The following is a 13,479-nucleotide window of genomic DNA, read 5'->3' as shown; positions in this document are numbered from 1 at the left end:
CCAAAACGCATTCATACATGCACATTATGTAACAGGATATCATGTCTAATATAATATGCATTATTAATATTTAATATTATCAATATTTGAGGTGGAAGAATGTTATCATCAAGGTACTATAAGTAACTAAAGGGGAATATGCCCAAGTCTTCAAAAAATGTCGTAAAACTTTGGCTGTATGGTCAACGATCTTTGCTTGCCCCGTTGTGGACAAATTAAAGATGACTTAAAAATGTCGTAAAGCCTTGTAGCACACTTCTTTTGATAAAGTAGTGATTTCATTATTAAAATCGAATGATCAAGATTTTTTTAGATATTAATAGCCGGGTGGAAAAGGTAGGTCAGGGCCGGAAAACGAAAAAAAAATCAAAGAAAAGAAAGAGGTTAATCGATACAGTAACTATATTTGAGGAATATTTGCTAGTACTAAGCGAAAATAACTACGTAAGTAACAAGTAATAAAACAGTTACATTCAGTATATACACAGAAAGAGCGCATTGTACCAAGATTCTGGAGTTTTGGGGTGACGTGGTAACAAAGCGCCGACAGGACGCGACGCGGGCAAAGGAAACGAGTGCGCCGGTGTACCTGCTCCCGATTCAAATATTCACGGGGAACATTTTTTGTTTGTTATACCCAATGCTGATTGGCGGAACGAGCAGATGGCCCACCTGACGTTAAGTGGTAACCATCGCCTATGAATGCACGTCCTGCGTATGCGAAATTCGCGACTAAAACACTGGACTAGTAAGGATTTTTCCTGAGTGCAGTTCACGTTTTGTATGTTTTTTTACAAAATCACTGACATAGCTCAGCGAGTCGCAAAGCTGAAGTGGGAATGGGCAGGCCACATAGTTCGAAGAGCCGATGGACGTTGGGGTCCTAAGGTGCTGGAATGGCGACAGCGCACTGAAAATCGCAGTGTAGGTCGATCCCCAACTAGGTGGACCGAGGATATCAAGCAGATTGCAGAGCTGCTAGATGTTGGCGGCTCGAGACCACTGTGTTGGAGGTCCATGCAAGAAGCCTATGTCCAGCAGTGGACGTCTATCGGCTGATATTGATGATGTTTTTTACAATGATTTTACTTTTACAGTGTCAGTGATACCTCAATCACCACGGAACTGCAACCTTGTCAAAGCCAAAATTCATTTATTTCAATTAAGTTTAGTTTACATGCACTTTTAAACCGTCAGGTAATGTTAGTCGTACTAGTGATGATGAAGAAGAAGAAGAAGAAAGAAGAAATATACTTTATTGTTCATTAAAAACAAAAAATAAACAATAACTTATAATAACACTTAGAAACTAATGTACAAATGGCGGTCTTATCACTAAAGAGCGATCTCTTCCAGACAACCACTGTGGAAGAGAAAAAAAAACGTAAGCACCAATTCGGGTATACGCATACAAAAAATAAGAAAAGTTAAGTAATTTAAATACATAAATATTAAGCAATAATACATAATAATAATACATAGACTATACTTAACTACTTCATACATATATACAAAGAAATACATAAATACATACATACATACATACATACATACATACATACATACATACATACATGAAAACCTGCAAAACATAAAAACAAGACGGCATCTAAGGGAAGACACAAAAGAAAAATAAATAAACAAAATAATTCAAAAATAATTAATAAATAAAACATACACATACAAGCGTAATTTGGATTAATAAGTTATATTAAAAGATCAGGGAGGAAAAAAGTGCATGTTTACCAGCCGTTTGAAAGAGGTTAGAGATTGGGTACGCCGAGTGTCTAAGGGCAATGAATTCCAGAGCCGAGCAGCTTTAACAGAAAAGGATTTAGAATAGAAGGAAGTATTATGGGAAGGAATTTTTAAGATTAGGTTGTCTTCGGAGCGAAGGGAGCGACAGTGAGTATCACTTAGAAAGCTAAAACGCTCTTTTAAATAAATCGGAGTCGTAGGATTAAACAGGACATTATACAAAAAAGACAGAATGTGAGTATTCCTGCGAAGGCGGATCGAGGGCCACTTGAGTTTTTCGCGAAATTCGGGAAGATGATAATAATAATTAGTCGAAAGTCACTCTTCTTTATGTCGCTCAGATATTCTCTGTGTCGAATTTATCTCCAAATCGCTTTCGTTATCGATGGCATGTGCTGAGTTCCAATATTCAGTTTGGGCTTGCAGCACATTGTGTTTGCAGCACTGTTGTTTGGAAGAAGGAAATGGTCTTGAATGAAGTCCATTGGCTGTTGTGACGACAAAGATGCCTCTATCCGACTTTCTCGCAGTTAAACATGTGGCATGTGTTGAGTTAGCTGGGCGAGGTCGGCGCGGAGCATTGTGCAAGCATCGGGCGGTGGGTAGTGCGGCCCAGGTGCGAGGCGTGTTTTTGTGCGGCCTTCCGGCGCGGCTGCAGGCCCACCTGCCGCGCAGCTGCCGCCCGCGCACGCGCCGCCGCGCAGCCCCTCGGAGTACCCGAGACTTGCTGCTTGTACGAATACCCACCCACTCCTAAGTCAGTTTTCAGACTAGTTTGGAGGGCAATGGGAATATTGGTCATATTTAAAAAGCTATAGGAAATATTCTATATGAAAAAGCTCCACCGACTTGGGTACCCGAGACTTGCAGCTTGTATCACGATCGAATATCCCGGCAATTTACCAACTTGGTATCTCCCAATTACATTTTACTAACACACGCATTGAACACGCGTCAACGAGTACACTAACATCAATGCACGAAAATAGACAGAATATTACTATGCCTACGTGTCACAATGTATGCTGTCCTTCGGAGATTTGCCGACCTACGTGATTGTCTACCCGAGACTTGCTGCACAGCTTGCTGCTTGTATAATGATCAAATATCTCGGCAATTTACTCTCTACGAGTAGGTCTCGCACTAGTTGATAAATAAATGTTTCATGTTTGTCGTCAATGCCAGCCGCGCAGCCTCTCGGAGAGTCACCCAACTACCCGACTACCCGCATCTTGCTGGTTCTGCACTGCACTGTCTCGTGATCAAATACGTATACTCAGAGACACAATAATCCGCCCACTTCAATATACTCGCGTCATATTAAAGAGGCCGGATAATTGTGCCTCTGATTATATCTACCACTAATTTGTGTTTTAAGTACTGTCTGAGTCACTATACAGTCAAGTAAAGCGAAAAAAGTATTTCTTATAGGAGAACGTATCTCACAATTTACGAGATTGTTTTTGAGTAGTTAGCAAATTACGATAAACCTTATTTAATAGTGTAAGGTGCATTAGTATTATTACTAAGTATAAAATCAGATAAGCAAGTACAAGTCAGGACCTGGTTCCAATTGGCTTCCAATTTTGGCCTATAGGAATACTACCAAATAGAGTTAAAATAAAAGCTTGTAATATGTACTCGTACCTTTCAATTCGAAAATATTTCTTCTGTCCTACATTATTACACATCTCAAGTAAATAACATGCGAAGGTTGTCTCCAAGTGCGAGTTCGATATAAAACTAGGTACTTTTATATCTTTCACTGAATGGGGTTTGTATATAAATAGAAATTGACAATTGATAGGCTCTATTGTAAGCGAACCGGGGATGTCTATCGACATTATTCTATTATTTACCCGATTTCTGTGTACCTTCCTAATAATATATCGTTTTTTGTTCTCACAGGTAGAGAGACTACATAAAGTCCATTGACTCGGAGGAATTCGCTACAGAATTATGAACAAAGAGCCTTGTAAGGGAACAGCTGATCGGCAAAAAATACATAAGGTACCCTTTTTTTCAAACGCAAAACTTAGCACTGCGTACGATCACAGACTTTAATAATCATCATTATCAACCCATAATTGGTTCAATGCTGAGCACGAGTCTCCTCCTCTCAGAATGAGAGGGGTTAGGCCAGAATTGGCAGACTTCGCACAAGTAGAGAATTAAGATTAAAAAAAAAATCTCAAGTATAGAGGTTTCGTCACGATATTTTTCCTTCACCGTTTGACGTGATATTAACATCTTAAAATGCACACAAGTGAAAAGTTAGAGGTGCACGCCCCGGACCGGATTCAAACCTACGCCCTCCGGAATCGGCAGAGGTTATATCCAAAGGGCTATTATGACTTTGTTATTACTAAACAGAAAAACGAAATATCATCAATAAGTCGAAGTCGATTGGCAAAAACAACTTAAGGCAAATTTTTCCCCATTTTTTTTTTCCATGGTTACAAAGTCTTTACCATTAGGCCATTTCAGTCAAAATTTTTTTCTCGTAGCCGCAAAACAGTAGCGTGCAAAGAGTTCCAGTCAAAGTATGCAAAAGTTACAAAGCTATACAGCAAGTCTGTTATTGATTTAACCGCAGTTTTGTTCCGATTCTTCCTATTAGAACTTTTACAGGAAGATTTATGTTTCTACAGACAGACATGAAGATTGCTACTGTCGATTTTAAAAATAGCTACGTATAAAAGCTTTAAAATCGTGCCCAATTTTTAAACATTACACAAATACGATTACAAAATCCTTTTTTTTTAATTGGTCGATATCTACCGGTTAAGTAACGATTATATGTTTATATGCATTGTATGCTACTGCATAATATAATGTAAGCATCAACTAAGAAAAAATCTAATCTACCCCTGAGGGGTTAAATAGGAGATGAAGTGCAGTCGTAAAATAAATACGTGAGAAAAATAGCACAGATGCTCCATTGCTTGTACATAATAGTCGCTGTAAACTTCCAAGTTATTTCATCTGCTAAAAGTTAACCAATAAAAGCCGCAACACGTATAGACTACAGAGAATAGCACAAAACATCGTGCAAGATGTTACTCAAAATTGCAGACAATATGAAGTTTGCACGGTTTCTGAAAAGCTCATTAAATAAAATATAAACGGCACACTAACTGCCATTAATGTTCATAGCAGATCAAATTTTATCGGTTACTCAGTTTGATTACTTTCTAAAATAAAACAAATCTTAAAACTAAATCGGTATATTTTGGTGGAAAAGTTAGTAGTTACGAGTTAAAAATTAAAAAATATAGCATACTATCTATGGTAAATCATTAAAAGTTAAATGAGTTAGTGGAACTCATTATCTGCTACGATCAAGTTAGCTGATAGCCTAACAGGAAAATTTATTAAAATTCTACTCCCTAAATTCGGAGATAATCTTTAAATCAATGTTAAATTTATTACACTCCATACTACATTATCTGTATAGTATATACTATGAATACATCTGCAATCCGAAATATATTAATCAAGTAATCACAATAATTATTGTATTGGCAAATGTTGCCCCAACCCCATAGATTAATGCAAATCTTTCTTAACATTTTTTTTGTGCTAACACTTACATATGATTAATTCTTATGTTTCGACATTTATGAAACAATTATAAAATAACCAATGGTTAATATTTGATTCGACAAATGATCACCGTCTCAGAAAACGGCGATTTAGGCCAAGCCATGAAATACAATACACGCTAGCGAGATTGCAAAGTTGCGACGTTTTAAAACTTCCAGAGTTCCGCAGTGTAGTTAGTTGTTGGTAATTGATCGTTCCAATGCATTGCCGGTATCGGTGGAAGCTTTTACGTTATTTGTTTGCTGCCTCTATATTGCCACCTACGTACTACCGTGTCAAATTGTATGGCTTTTAAGCTTGATTAAGTAAGCTCGTCGACATTGTACGAGCACGTTACATCAGAGTAACAAAGTGTTTTCTGTAAATAATTAATATTTCTATATGTAGCTTAATGAAATAGAGCCACGCTTGTCGCTTTTATAGTGTGTCTGTTTTAATGCTTTCATAATTGAGAGTAAGCTCTCAAATTCATTTTCGTGATTATTTATTTAGTTACCTATACCTACTTTCACTAAGTGTTTGTTTTCGTTAAGTTATAGAATTTATTTTCGTTATGAAAATGTAAGGACACAAATGAAATGTCTGCCAAACAAATTATCTGTTTCATGTTGCTTTCAGCATATCAGTTTACCAACTTTCATAATACGAGTATGATGATAGGATCGCGGAAAAAAAAACAACTTAAAACTACTCGTTTTTGAACATATAGATGGAACTTAACTAGGGAGCAACATTGGATGTTTTTCATTGGATTTTGTGGAAAAAAAAACCAAATGTAGTCAATTTTATAATAGAGACACGAGAATTTTAAAACTTTCATAAAACGTTTCAACATTCTAACCAGTTAATAGTTACAAAGAAAAGGTTAACATAGCAGATGCAAAACTATACCCACCTCGAAAACGCATACACCTAGCGTCGAAAATCAACACGGCGCGATAAAAAACTAGGTAAATTGTCTAAAACATCCGTCGGATTGAGATAAGACGGGATACGGGCGCGGAGGCAGCTGCTCGCGCATCTGTCCTTCGTCCGCAGACGCCGAGCGGCGCGGCGGAGAAAAAATCTCTTCATTATTGTACGCGCCTCGACAGATGAGACTCAGGCCTCGGCACACCACAGCTGTTGCTTAATTACACCTTAGCGTCTCACAAGGAGAACTTCGATGTACGATGCGCAACACACGAAAGTCGTTCTCAGATTTATCGATACGATATCGGACACAAGGCACCTTCGACTTTATATCGATGTGTTCACGTGCAATGATGGAAAGAATTTCATTCATAAAAATCATTATTCTAGTTCATAGTAATTAGTTTATATAATATTCAAGGGTTTTTCAAAAAATTTAATTTTAATCCACGGAGGACGTTTTGTCCTATCCAATCTGTCAAGACAAACCTGTCAAGTTTTCGAGGTAAATGTTAACATAAAAGAGACTCACCTCTCTCAGCTCCTTGATCTTGGCACCAGCTTTGCCGATGACACAGCCCGCTCTGCTCTGGTGGATCAGTAGACGGACGTCCAAGTCATCGTTCATGTTGCCTTTCGGACCGCCCTAGAGAATATATTTGTTAATTTACTATTAATTCTTTCTAAAACGATTATTTTCATCGATGACTGTTCTAGACCCGTAGCAAATCAATGTTTTTAGAATAAAAATATTTGGGTTGTCTGTCTGAGTTAGTTTATTTTTGTTAGTAGCGCGTAGTTCAATACATCAATGAAAATACTCAATTCAGTCAGTTAAAGTTCGTATAAGCCGTAGGAGTATAATATTAACTACTACGAGTAACAATATGCCATTTTAAAAACAGGAGAATAATTAGATTCCCCTATCGGCCCAATAATATTTAGTTAAAATTTTTCATATTGTTTTAATTTAAAGGTGACACAAAATTTGTGAAAAATCTACAAAAAATTCAGATTTGCATAAATTTTTTTCTGATCAATACTCACATCAGCCAAATTTGGAAGTATATCCTTTACGATCTCCAGAATAGTGTCGATATCCGACGCCGTTATGGACAGTACCCTGAAAAACATTCACGCCGTTACCTCTCGCAAGAAAAGCGGAAAAATCGATAATAAAAATCACAGCACGATATTAAAAAAAAAGGTGTAACAAATCAACGGTCAGGGAGGTCTCGGTGCATGATAAGTTTCTATAATCTGTAAAACTTTAGCTTTTTTTTAGGAACCATTTGGGAGAACTCGTCTAATCTCGCCTTTTTTTGGGTCGGAGGATATAGACCGAGGTCTCGAAAACTGCGGGGAAAGCTGTGTTGTTTCTGTGGGTTGTGTGCGGTGCTGACCACCTGACTGTTGACTGAGACTCGCGACTGAGGCGTCGGGCTGTAATTGATACTGTTGATATTGTGGGCAATAGTTTACCGTTCGGGGCCGGGGCAATCTGGGACTGTTATAGAGGCTTTGTACTGCGGCGGGGCGGCGGGTGCGGGGCGGCGGCGGCGGCGGGGCGGGACCGGCAACCAAGAGTCGCTGTAGCGGCGCAGCGCGCGCCTCCACCGTACCACAACCAGCACCGCTACTGGTGCCATTTCCAACAGTGCGAGACTGCCTTCTCATTGGACTTGTACGGAGGTGAACCTCACCACATCCATACATTTTGTTTTTAAATCATAAAGTATGTATGGAGCATGGAACCTCATATCCATCTATCATATAAAGTTTAGTAACAACTGTTTACACAAAAATCTTGAAGATATTCATTTTTCTTTCCCCTCGCAAACTGCTCGATGAAAAGGCAATCTTACATTATAGACATGAACCATTTTGCAATAACTTATTATATTAAATCGTTAATTGGTTCAAAAATTATGAGAGCGGCTTTGTATAAACCATCACTATCAACCCATAATCGGCTCACTGGTGAGTCTCCTCTCAGAATGACAGGGTTAGGCCAATAGTCCACCACGCTGGCCCTATGCGGATTGGTAGACTTCACACACGCAGAGAATTAAGAAAATTCTCTGATATGTAGGTTTCCTCAGGATGTTTTCCTTCGCCTTTAGAGACACGTGATTATTTAATTTTAGAGGCAGAGGTCATATCCACTGGGCTATCACGATCAATGTAAACCTGCTTCTCATTAATTATATTGACAGTTATACTGAGACATGAAAAATTACTTGTTTATTTAATTGGTGGAATGGTTATCTCACGACAGCTTCCACAGAAATCTTAATAATATAAGCAATAGAAATGGCATGTTACATTCTTTGTGGAAAGACAAAAGTGTGGCCTTTTCTGACAATACGCGGTGTAAAACATACATTTAGTCATTAATTTTTAAACAAAAGCACACTCTTGTAATGTGTATGTGAGACGCAATGTAGTTGAAAGTAACAGAACAGTTAAAGGGTTAAAAAAAAGTCCGGGTCCTTACGGGTGACGCGTACATACCATTTCTAGAGTCATGTTATTAAGGTTAATTTGATGGTAGTCTATCATGTCGTGTATAGCGGATTTTTTTTTTAGTTTAAGCTTTTAGTGTTGAAAATGGCAGCAGAGAGCGGTGCGTACGGAGGCGCGCGGTGCGTCTATTGACAGGGTCGTCTCGGGGGCAGAAATAACCTGTAAACTGGCTGCCGGGGGGTTATTGTCTAGCCAACGGCCGCTCGCGTCGCCCAGTGGCACTTCCGACCACCGAGCATACGCTCACAATACCAGATGTAGTTTTTTTTTACAACAATAAAAGGCGGACTTAATGCTAGAGCATCTTCTACCAGTCTACCAAAGATTACCAAGGAGGTAGGAGATTAACAAAGCCAAGGCAAAACGGGTTAACGCGTTACCCAATTAAAAGCACGGAGTTGTTCATTATTTTTAGAATGAGTGGTCTTTTGTACCTGTAGTGAGAAAAAATGTTATATGCTATTTTAGATTAAGTATCGTATGCTGAGTAAATAATTGAAAATAATAAATATTTACTTACACTAAACTAATCTGTAACTTAACTTAGAACTATAATGATAAATAAAAATTATATTTTATATTAAAATCATAAAAATATCTGTGAAAATGTCACTTACATTTATTGCAAAAACCTCTCAACTCTACCTACACAATATTCTGTAGCTGAACGAAATCGTAGCAAAACATACTTTTTTTTTTTAATTAAAACTTTATAAATACTGACCTCGTTTCTCAGCTTTGATATATTGGATCCTCCTTTTCCAATAATTGATCCCGCCACCTGTTCAAAAAAATACTAATGACCAAGTGGACTGTGGTACAAGTGATGATGTGGTACAAGTAAGTAAATATAAGATATGACCTATTATACGCAGAGACGTGCTTATAGTTTTAGAGTTAGTAAGCACTAAAGCAAGTTTTTTATTATCATACATGAAACCTATGAGATAGACAATGATCTCTTGAATTATTCAAAAAATATTTATTTGGGAAATATATATTAGGAATAAGAAAACATCGTAGTTTGTGATAATGATGAGTTGATGATGATGGAAATATACTTTTCTTAAAAAAATCTTCTCATATATTTTTTTAAATTGTTTTGACAATACGAGCCTAAACGCTATCGGACCATGATGGCTTATATTTTTAACCGACTTAAAAAAATAGTACTTGCGGACTATTTCGATTTTTTTGATGAGTAGTTCTCTGATAAAAATCGCTTCAGTCTAGCTAAATTCAAGACCCCTATAGGTAATTTTTTTTAACATTTAAATAAGTGTAATGTTGGGGACACCCGAAATACCAATTAATTATAATGATTATGGGCTGGTGTCCCCATAATTTTTAATTAAATTGATTATGATGATAATGATAATGGATGATGATGATGATGATGATGATGATGATGATGATGAATACTGTGGTAATATGCGTACCTTGCTCGGGATGAGGAAGGTGACTTCGTCATCGGTTTGTCGCTGGCGTTTATGCATTGGACCATCGTCTCCGTAGGCGTCCCGTTTCATACTGCTGCGGGAGAAACACTTTTATTAATTTTATATGAAAAATATCTACATTCAATTCTTTAGGTACATACTTAATATCTATAATTAATTATTATTAATTAACCGACTTCCAAAATGGACGAGGTTTTAATGTAATCAATCAAAATTCCAAAAAAGAAGAGCAATGCCGAAGAAAAGACGGGCGGACGTAATAAGGGTAAGAGGCTGGGCAAAATCTGCAAAACTTTCCAACTCCTAGAAAATTTCTTGGAAGAATGAAATCAATCTAGAGGTAAAGTTTGCAGTGTTGTAGGATAATATCTGGATCTACTTAACCGATGTTGAAAATTTCTTTACCAGTAGAAAGCCACGTTATTTGTGAGTGTCATAGGCTACATTTTATCACCGTATTCTCACGGGAACGGGAACTACGCGGGCGTAACCGCGGGGCGTCGGCTAGTAATTCATAACCCGACCCAAGACTCGAAAGATCCCAAGTTTAACGACTTGTCTAATGAGGCACTTTCGCAAACGAATGTCTGCAATATACGAATACTACTACTTCAATAGAGACAGGGGCAAATTAAAAATGAATTTGCCAGTGACGTAATCAATGTTTAGTTTAATCAGTCCGGGATTAATCAACGGCCCGCCGGCGCCGGTTCGCCGCGCGGTATCGATCCCGGTACTTACTGGCCCGGTTGTTGGAAACCAACAAACTATTTGGATGAACACAAACAGATATTAAACTCTAGTCGGCAGCCGGAACTTAAGTCGCAAACTGATATACATTTTGAAAAAATCCCGAAGGTAATAAAATTACTTAATTTAAACTTTTATGCCAGAAATTCTTTCTATCATCATATGTGAGCCGGATCAAAGAAAATTGTTCATTTTTATTTCAATGTAAACAATCGGATTTCCATGTCAAAATTGTTCCCACCACCAAATTTCTCAACAAACGAAACTAAGAACACTCTCGATTAAGTCATCAATATTCTTTTTCAGTGCGCTTTCATTTGAGACCCCCGTCGAGTATATTTTGCAGACATTCTTCCCCACTTTCACCCCCCCACAACTTTTACGATTTTTACCAAACATTTCTAAGAACACTCGCATATAAGTCACTTTTAATCCAAAAAAAAACTAAATCGCTTACATAGTTCGAGAGCTATGGTGCCACATATAGACAAGTTGAACTTTTTAAACACCCCTGTTTTTGCGTTGGGGGCTAATGTATAATCTACTCTACGACCAACATGAATTAAAACTTAGTAAGACGAGATAATGTCTGTATGAGTGACATAACCTTCGCGCCTCCCGTACGCTGGTATTCCATGTGGATTTCCTCATGGTTTCCCATTTCAAGGTTCACCCTACCGACAAAGACGTATCACCAAGCGATTTAGCGTTCCGGTACGATGTCTTGTAGAAACCGACAGAGGTGTGGATTTCATCCTCCTTCAAACGAGTTAGCCCGCTTCCATCTTAGATCGCATCATCACGTGAGATTGTCGTCAAGGGCTAACTTGTAAAGAATAAAAAAAATCACCTATAACAAATCATACATTTACTTCATTGTGGTTTTGGAAGTACATATTTCTTTTTTTCTGCTATTGAAATACAAAAACGACATACTGCTCACACAACTGGCTTCGGGCCAGTAAAAGGTCAAACTAGCATGACCGCCCTGTAACCTGGTCACACGACTACAGAGATACATATTATTTATTATCTGTGCCCTGTTTCTTAATCTTTAGTTATATACTGGGTGTAATAACTTATTAAACCAATAATATACCTAAATACTTATTTTACGTTAGCGTATTTTTTTTTTCTTTACTGGTTAGCCCTCGACTTCAATCTCACCTGATGGTAAATGATGATGTAATCTAAGATGGAAGCGGGCTAACTTGTGAGGAGGATGAAAATCCACACTCCTTTCGGTTTCTACACACAATCGTACCGGAACGCTAAATCGCTTGGCGGTACGTCTTTGTCGGTAACTAGCCACGGCCGAAGCCTCACACCAGCCAGACTTGGACCAATTAAGAAAACCTCATTCGGCCCAGTCGGGGATCGAACCCAGGACCTCCGTCATTAAATCCGCATACCACTGCACCACGGAGGCCGTCAAATAATATTAGCCCGCGGAACATTTTTACAATGGATTACTATCAAGTTAATTTTCCGTGAGTAGCTTCATCTTGATGAACTTTTTTATTTACGAAAAATTCTTGATCCTGGTAGCTAACTTAATAAAAACCAGCTTTTTTTACTTAATTAACAGTAATAAAACTCAACAGCTACAATGTCCTACAGATTGTGTGATACATTGTCTCATTCCGACCCTCAGAAAATTTTCGTAAATAAAAAAGTTGAGCGTCTCGATCGAGATAAAGATACTCACGGAAAATTAACTTGATAGTAATCAATTGTAAAAAGTTTCCATGGAGCCTGGGCTATATATTTTATTTAAGCATTTAAAATTTCATATTTAGAACCTCCTAGTACTAGCGGAAAATTCGGTTTTTCACAAATCCCATGGGAACTTTTCCGGGATGAAAAGATCTATATGTTCTAAGTGTAATAATATGTTGCTCAATAGCCTTCTCTATCTTCCAATAAAAGTCCCATTATAATCAGTTCAGAGATTAGCCCGAACAAACAGACAGACGAAAAGTTAAAAAAAACGCGTGTATCTTGTAAATTAATGAACTTGAAAAATTGACGTTCAAATAGGTTGATAATAATGATGACAAATATATCTTGCGCAAAATTATATGAATTGAACATTCAGTACGCTTTTACCTAATTATTTCGTATAGAAATATTGAAAACGGGCAAACGAGGTGAATACATTTCAATTTAGGAGTAGGTACTTGTACATTCATATTTAATAGCTCGGTATAAAAAGGAATGAATGTAAATTACATTTCCAGAATTTCATTCAGTGTTTGTCTTGTCATAAAATATAATTTTACCTTAATAAGATGCTGCTAGCGATTTCGTTTGCGAAATAGCTGATTGAAAAAGGTTAATTTATCTTGTTAATTATACACGCATTGCTATTAAACTGTTTTTATCTCTGTTTCGTGTTAGTTAGGAAAGGCAAATAATAAAGATTAGAAAATTTACTCAGGCTAAACTTCATTCCCTGTGTCGAATG

At 37.5% G+C, this 13,479-nt stretch overlaps 1 protein-coding gene across 3 annotated transcripts in view; it reads right to left on the bottom strand.

The window, feature by feature from the left end:
* Nucleotides 1-13,479, bottom strand: part of LOC112058008 (heterogeneous nuclear ribonucleoprotein K) — a 59,067-nt gene that overhangs the window by 17,273 nt on the left and 28,315 nt on the right. For 2 of the 3 annotated variants that reach the window (XM_024098653.2, XM_024098654.2), the window contains exons 3-7: nucleotides 10,242-10,335; nucleotides 9,527-9,583; nucleotides 7,759-7,802; nucleotides 7,324-7,399; nucleotides 6,809-6,922 (exon numbers count right to left, since the gene is read on the bottom strand). In XM_024098653.2, the coding sequence (XP_023954421.1) occupies nucleotides 6,809-6,922; nucleotides 7,324-7,399; nucleotides 7,759-7,802; nucleotides 9,527-9,583; nucleotides 10,242-10,331 (381 nt within the window). In that variant the 5' untranslated portion in view covers nucleotides 10,332-10,335. The remainder of the gene's footprint in view (nucleotides 1-6,808; nucleotides 6,923-7,323; nucleotides 7,400-7,758; nucleotides 7,803-9,526; nucleotides 9,584-10,241; nucleotides 10,336-13,479) is intronic. The other variant, XM_024098655.2, reaches the window with a different exon arrangement.

Source organism: Bicyclus anynana, chromosome 20, assembly GCF_947172395.1.
Source record: "Bicyclus anynana chromosome 20, ilBicAnyn1.1, whole genome shotgun sequence".
NCBI lineage: Eukaryota > Metazoa > Arthropoda > Insecta > Lepidoptera > Nymphalidae > Bicyclus > Bicyclus anynana.
This window is presented reverse-complemented; position numbering and strand designations above follow the sequence as displayed.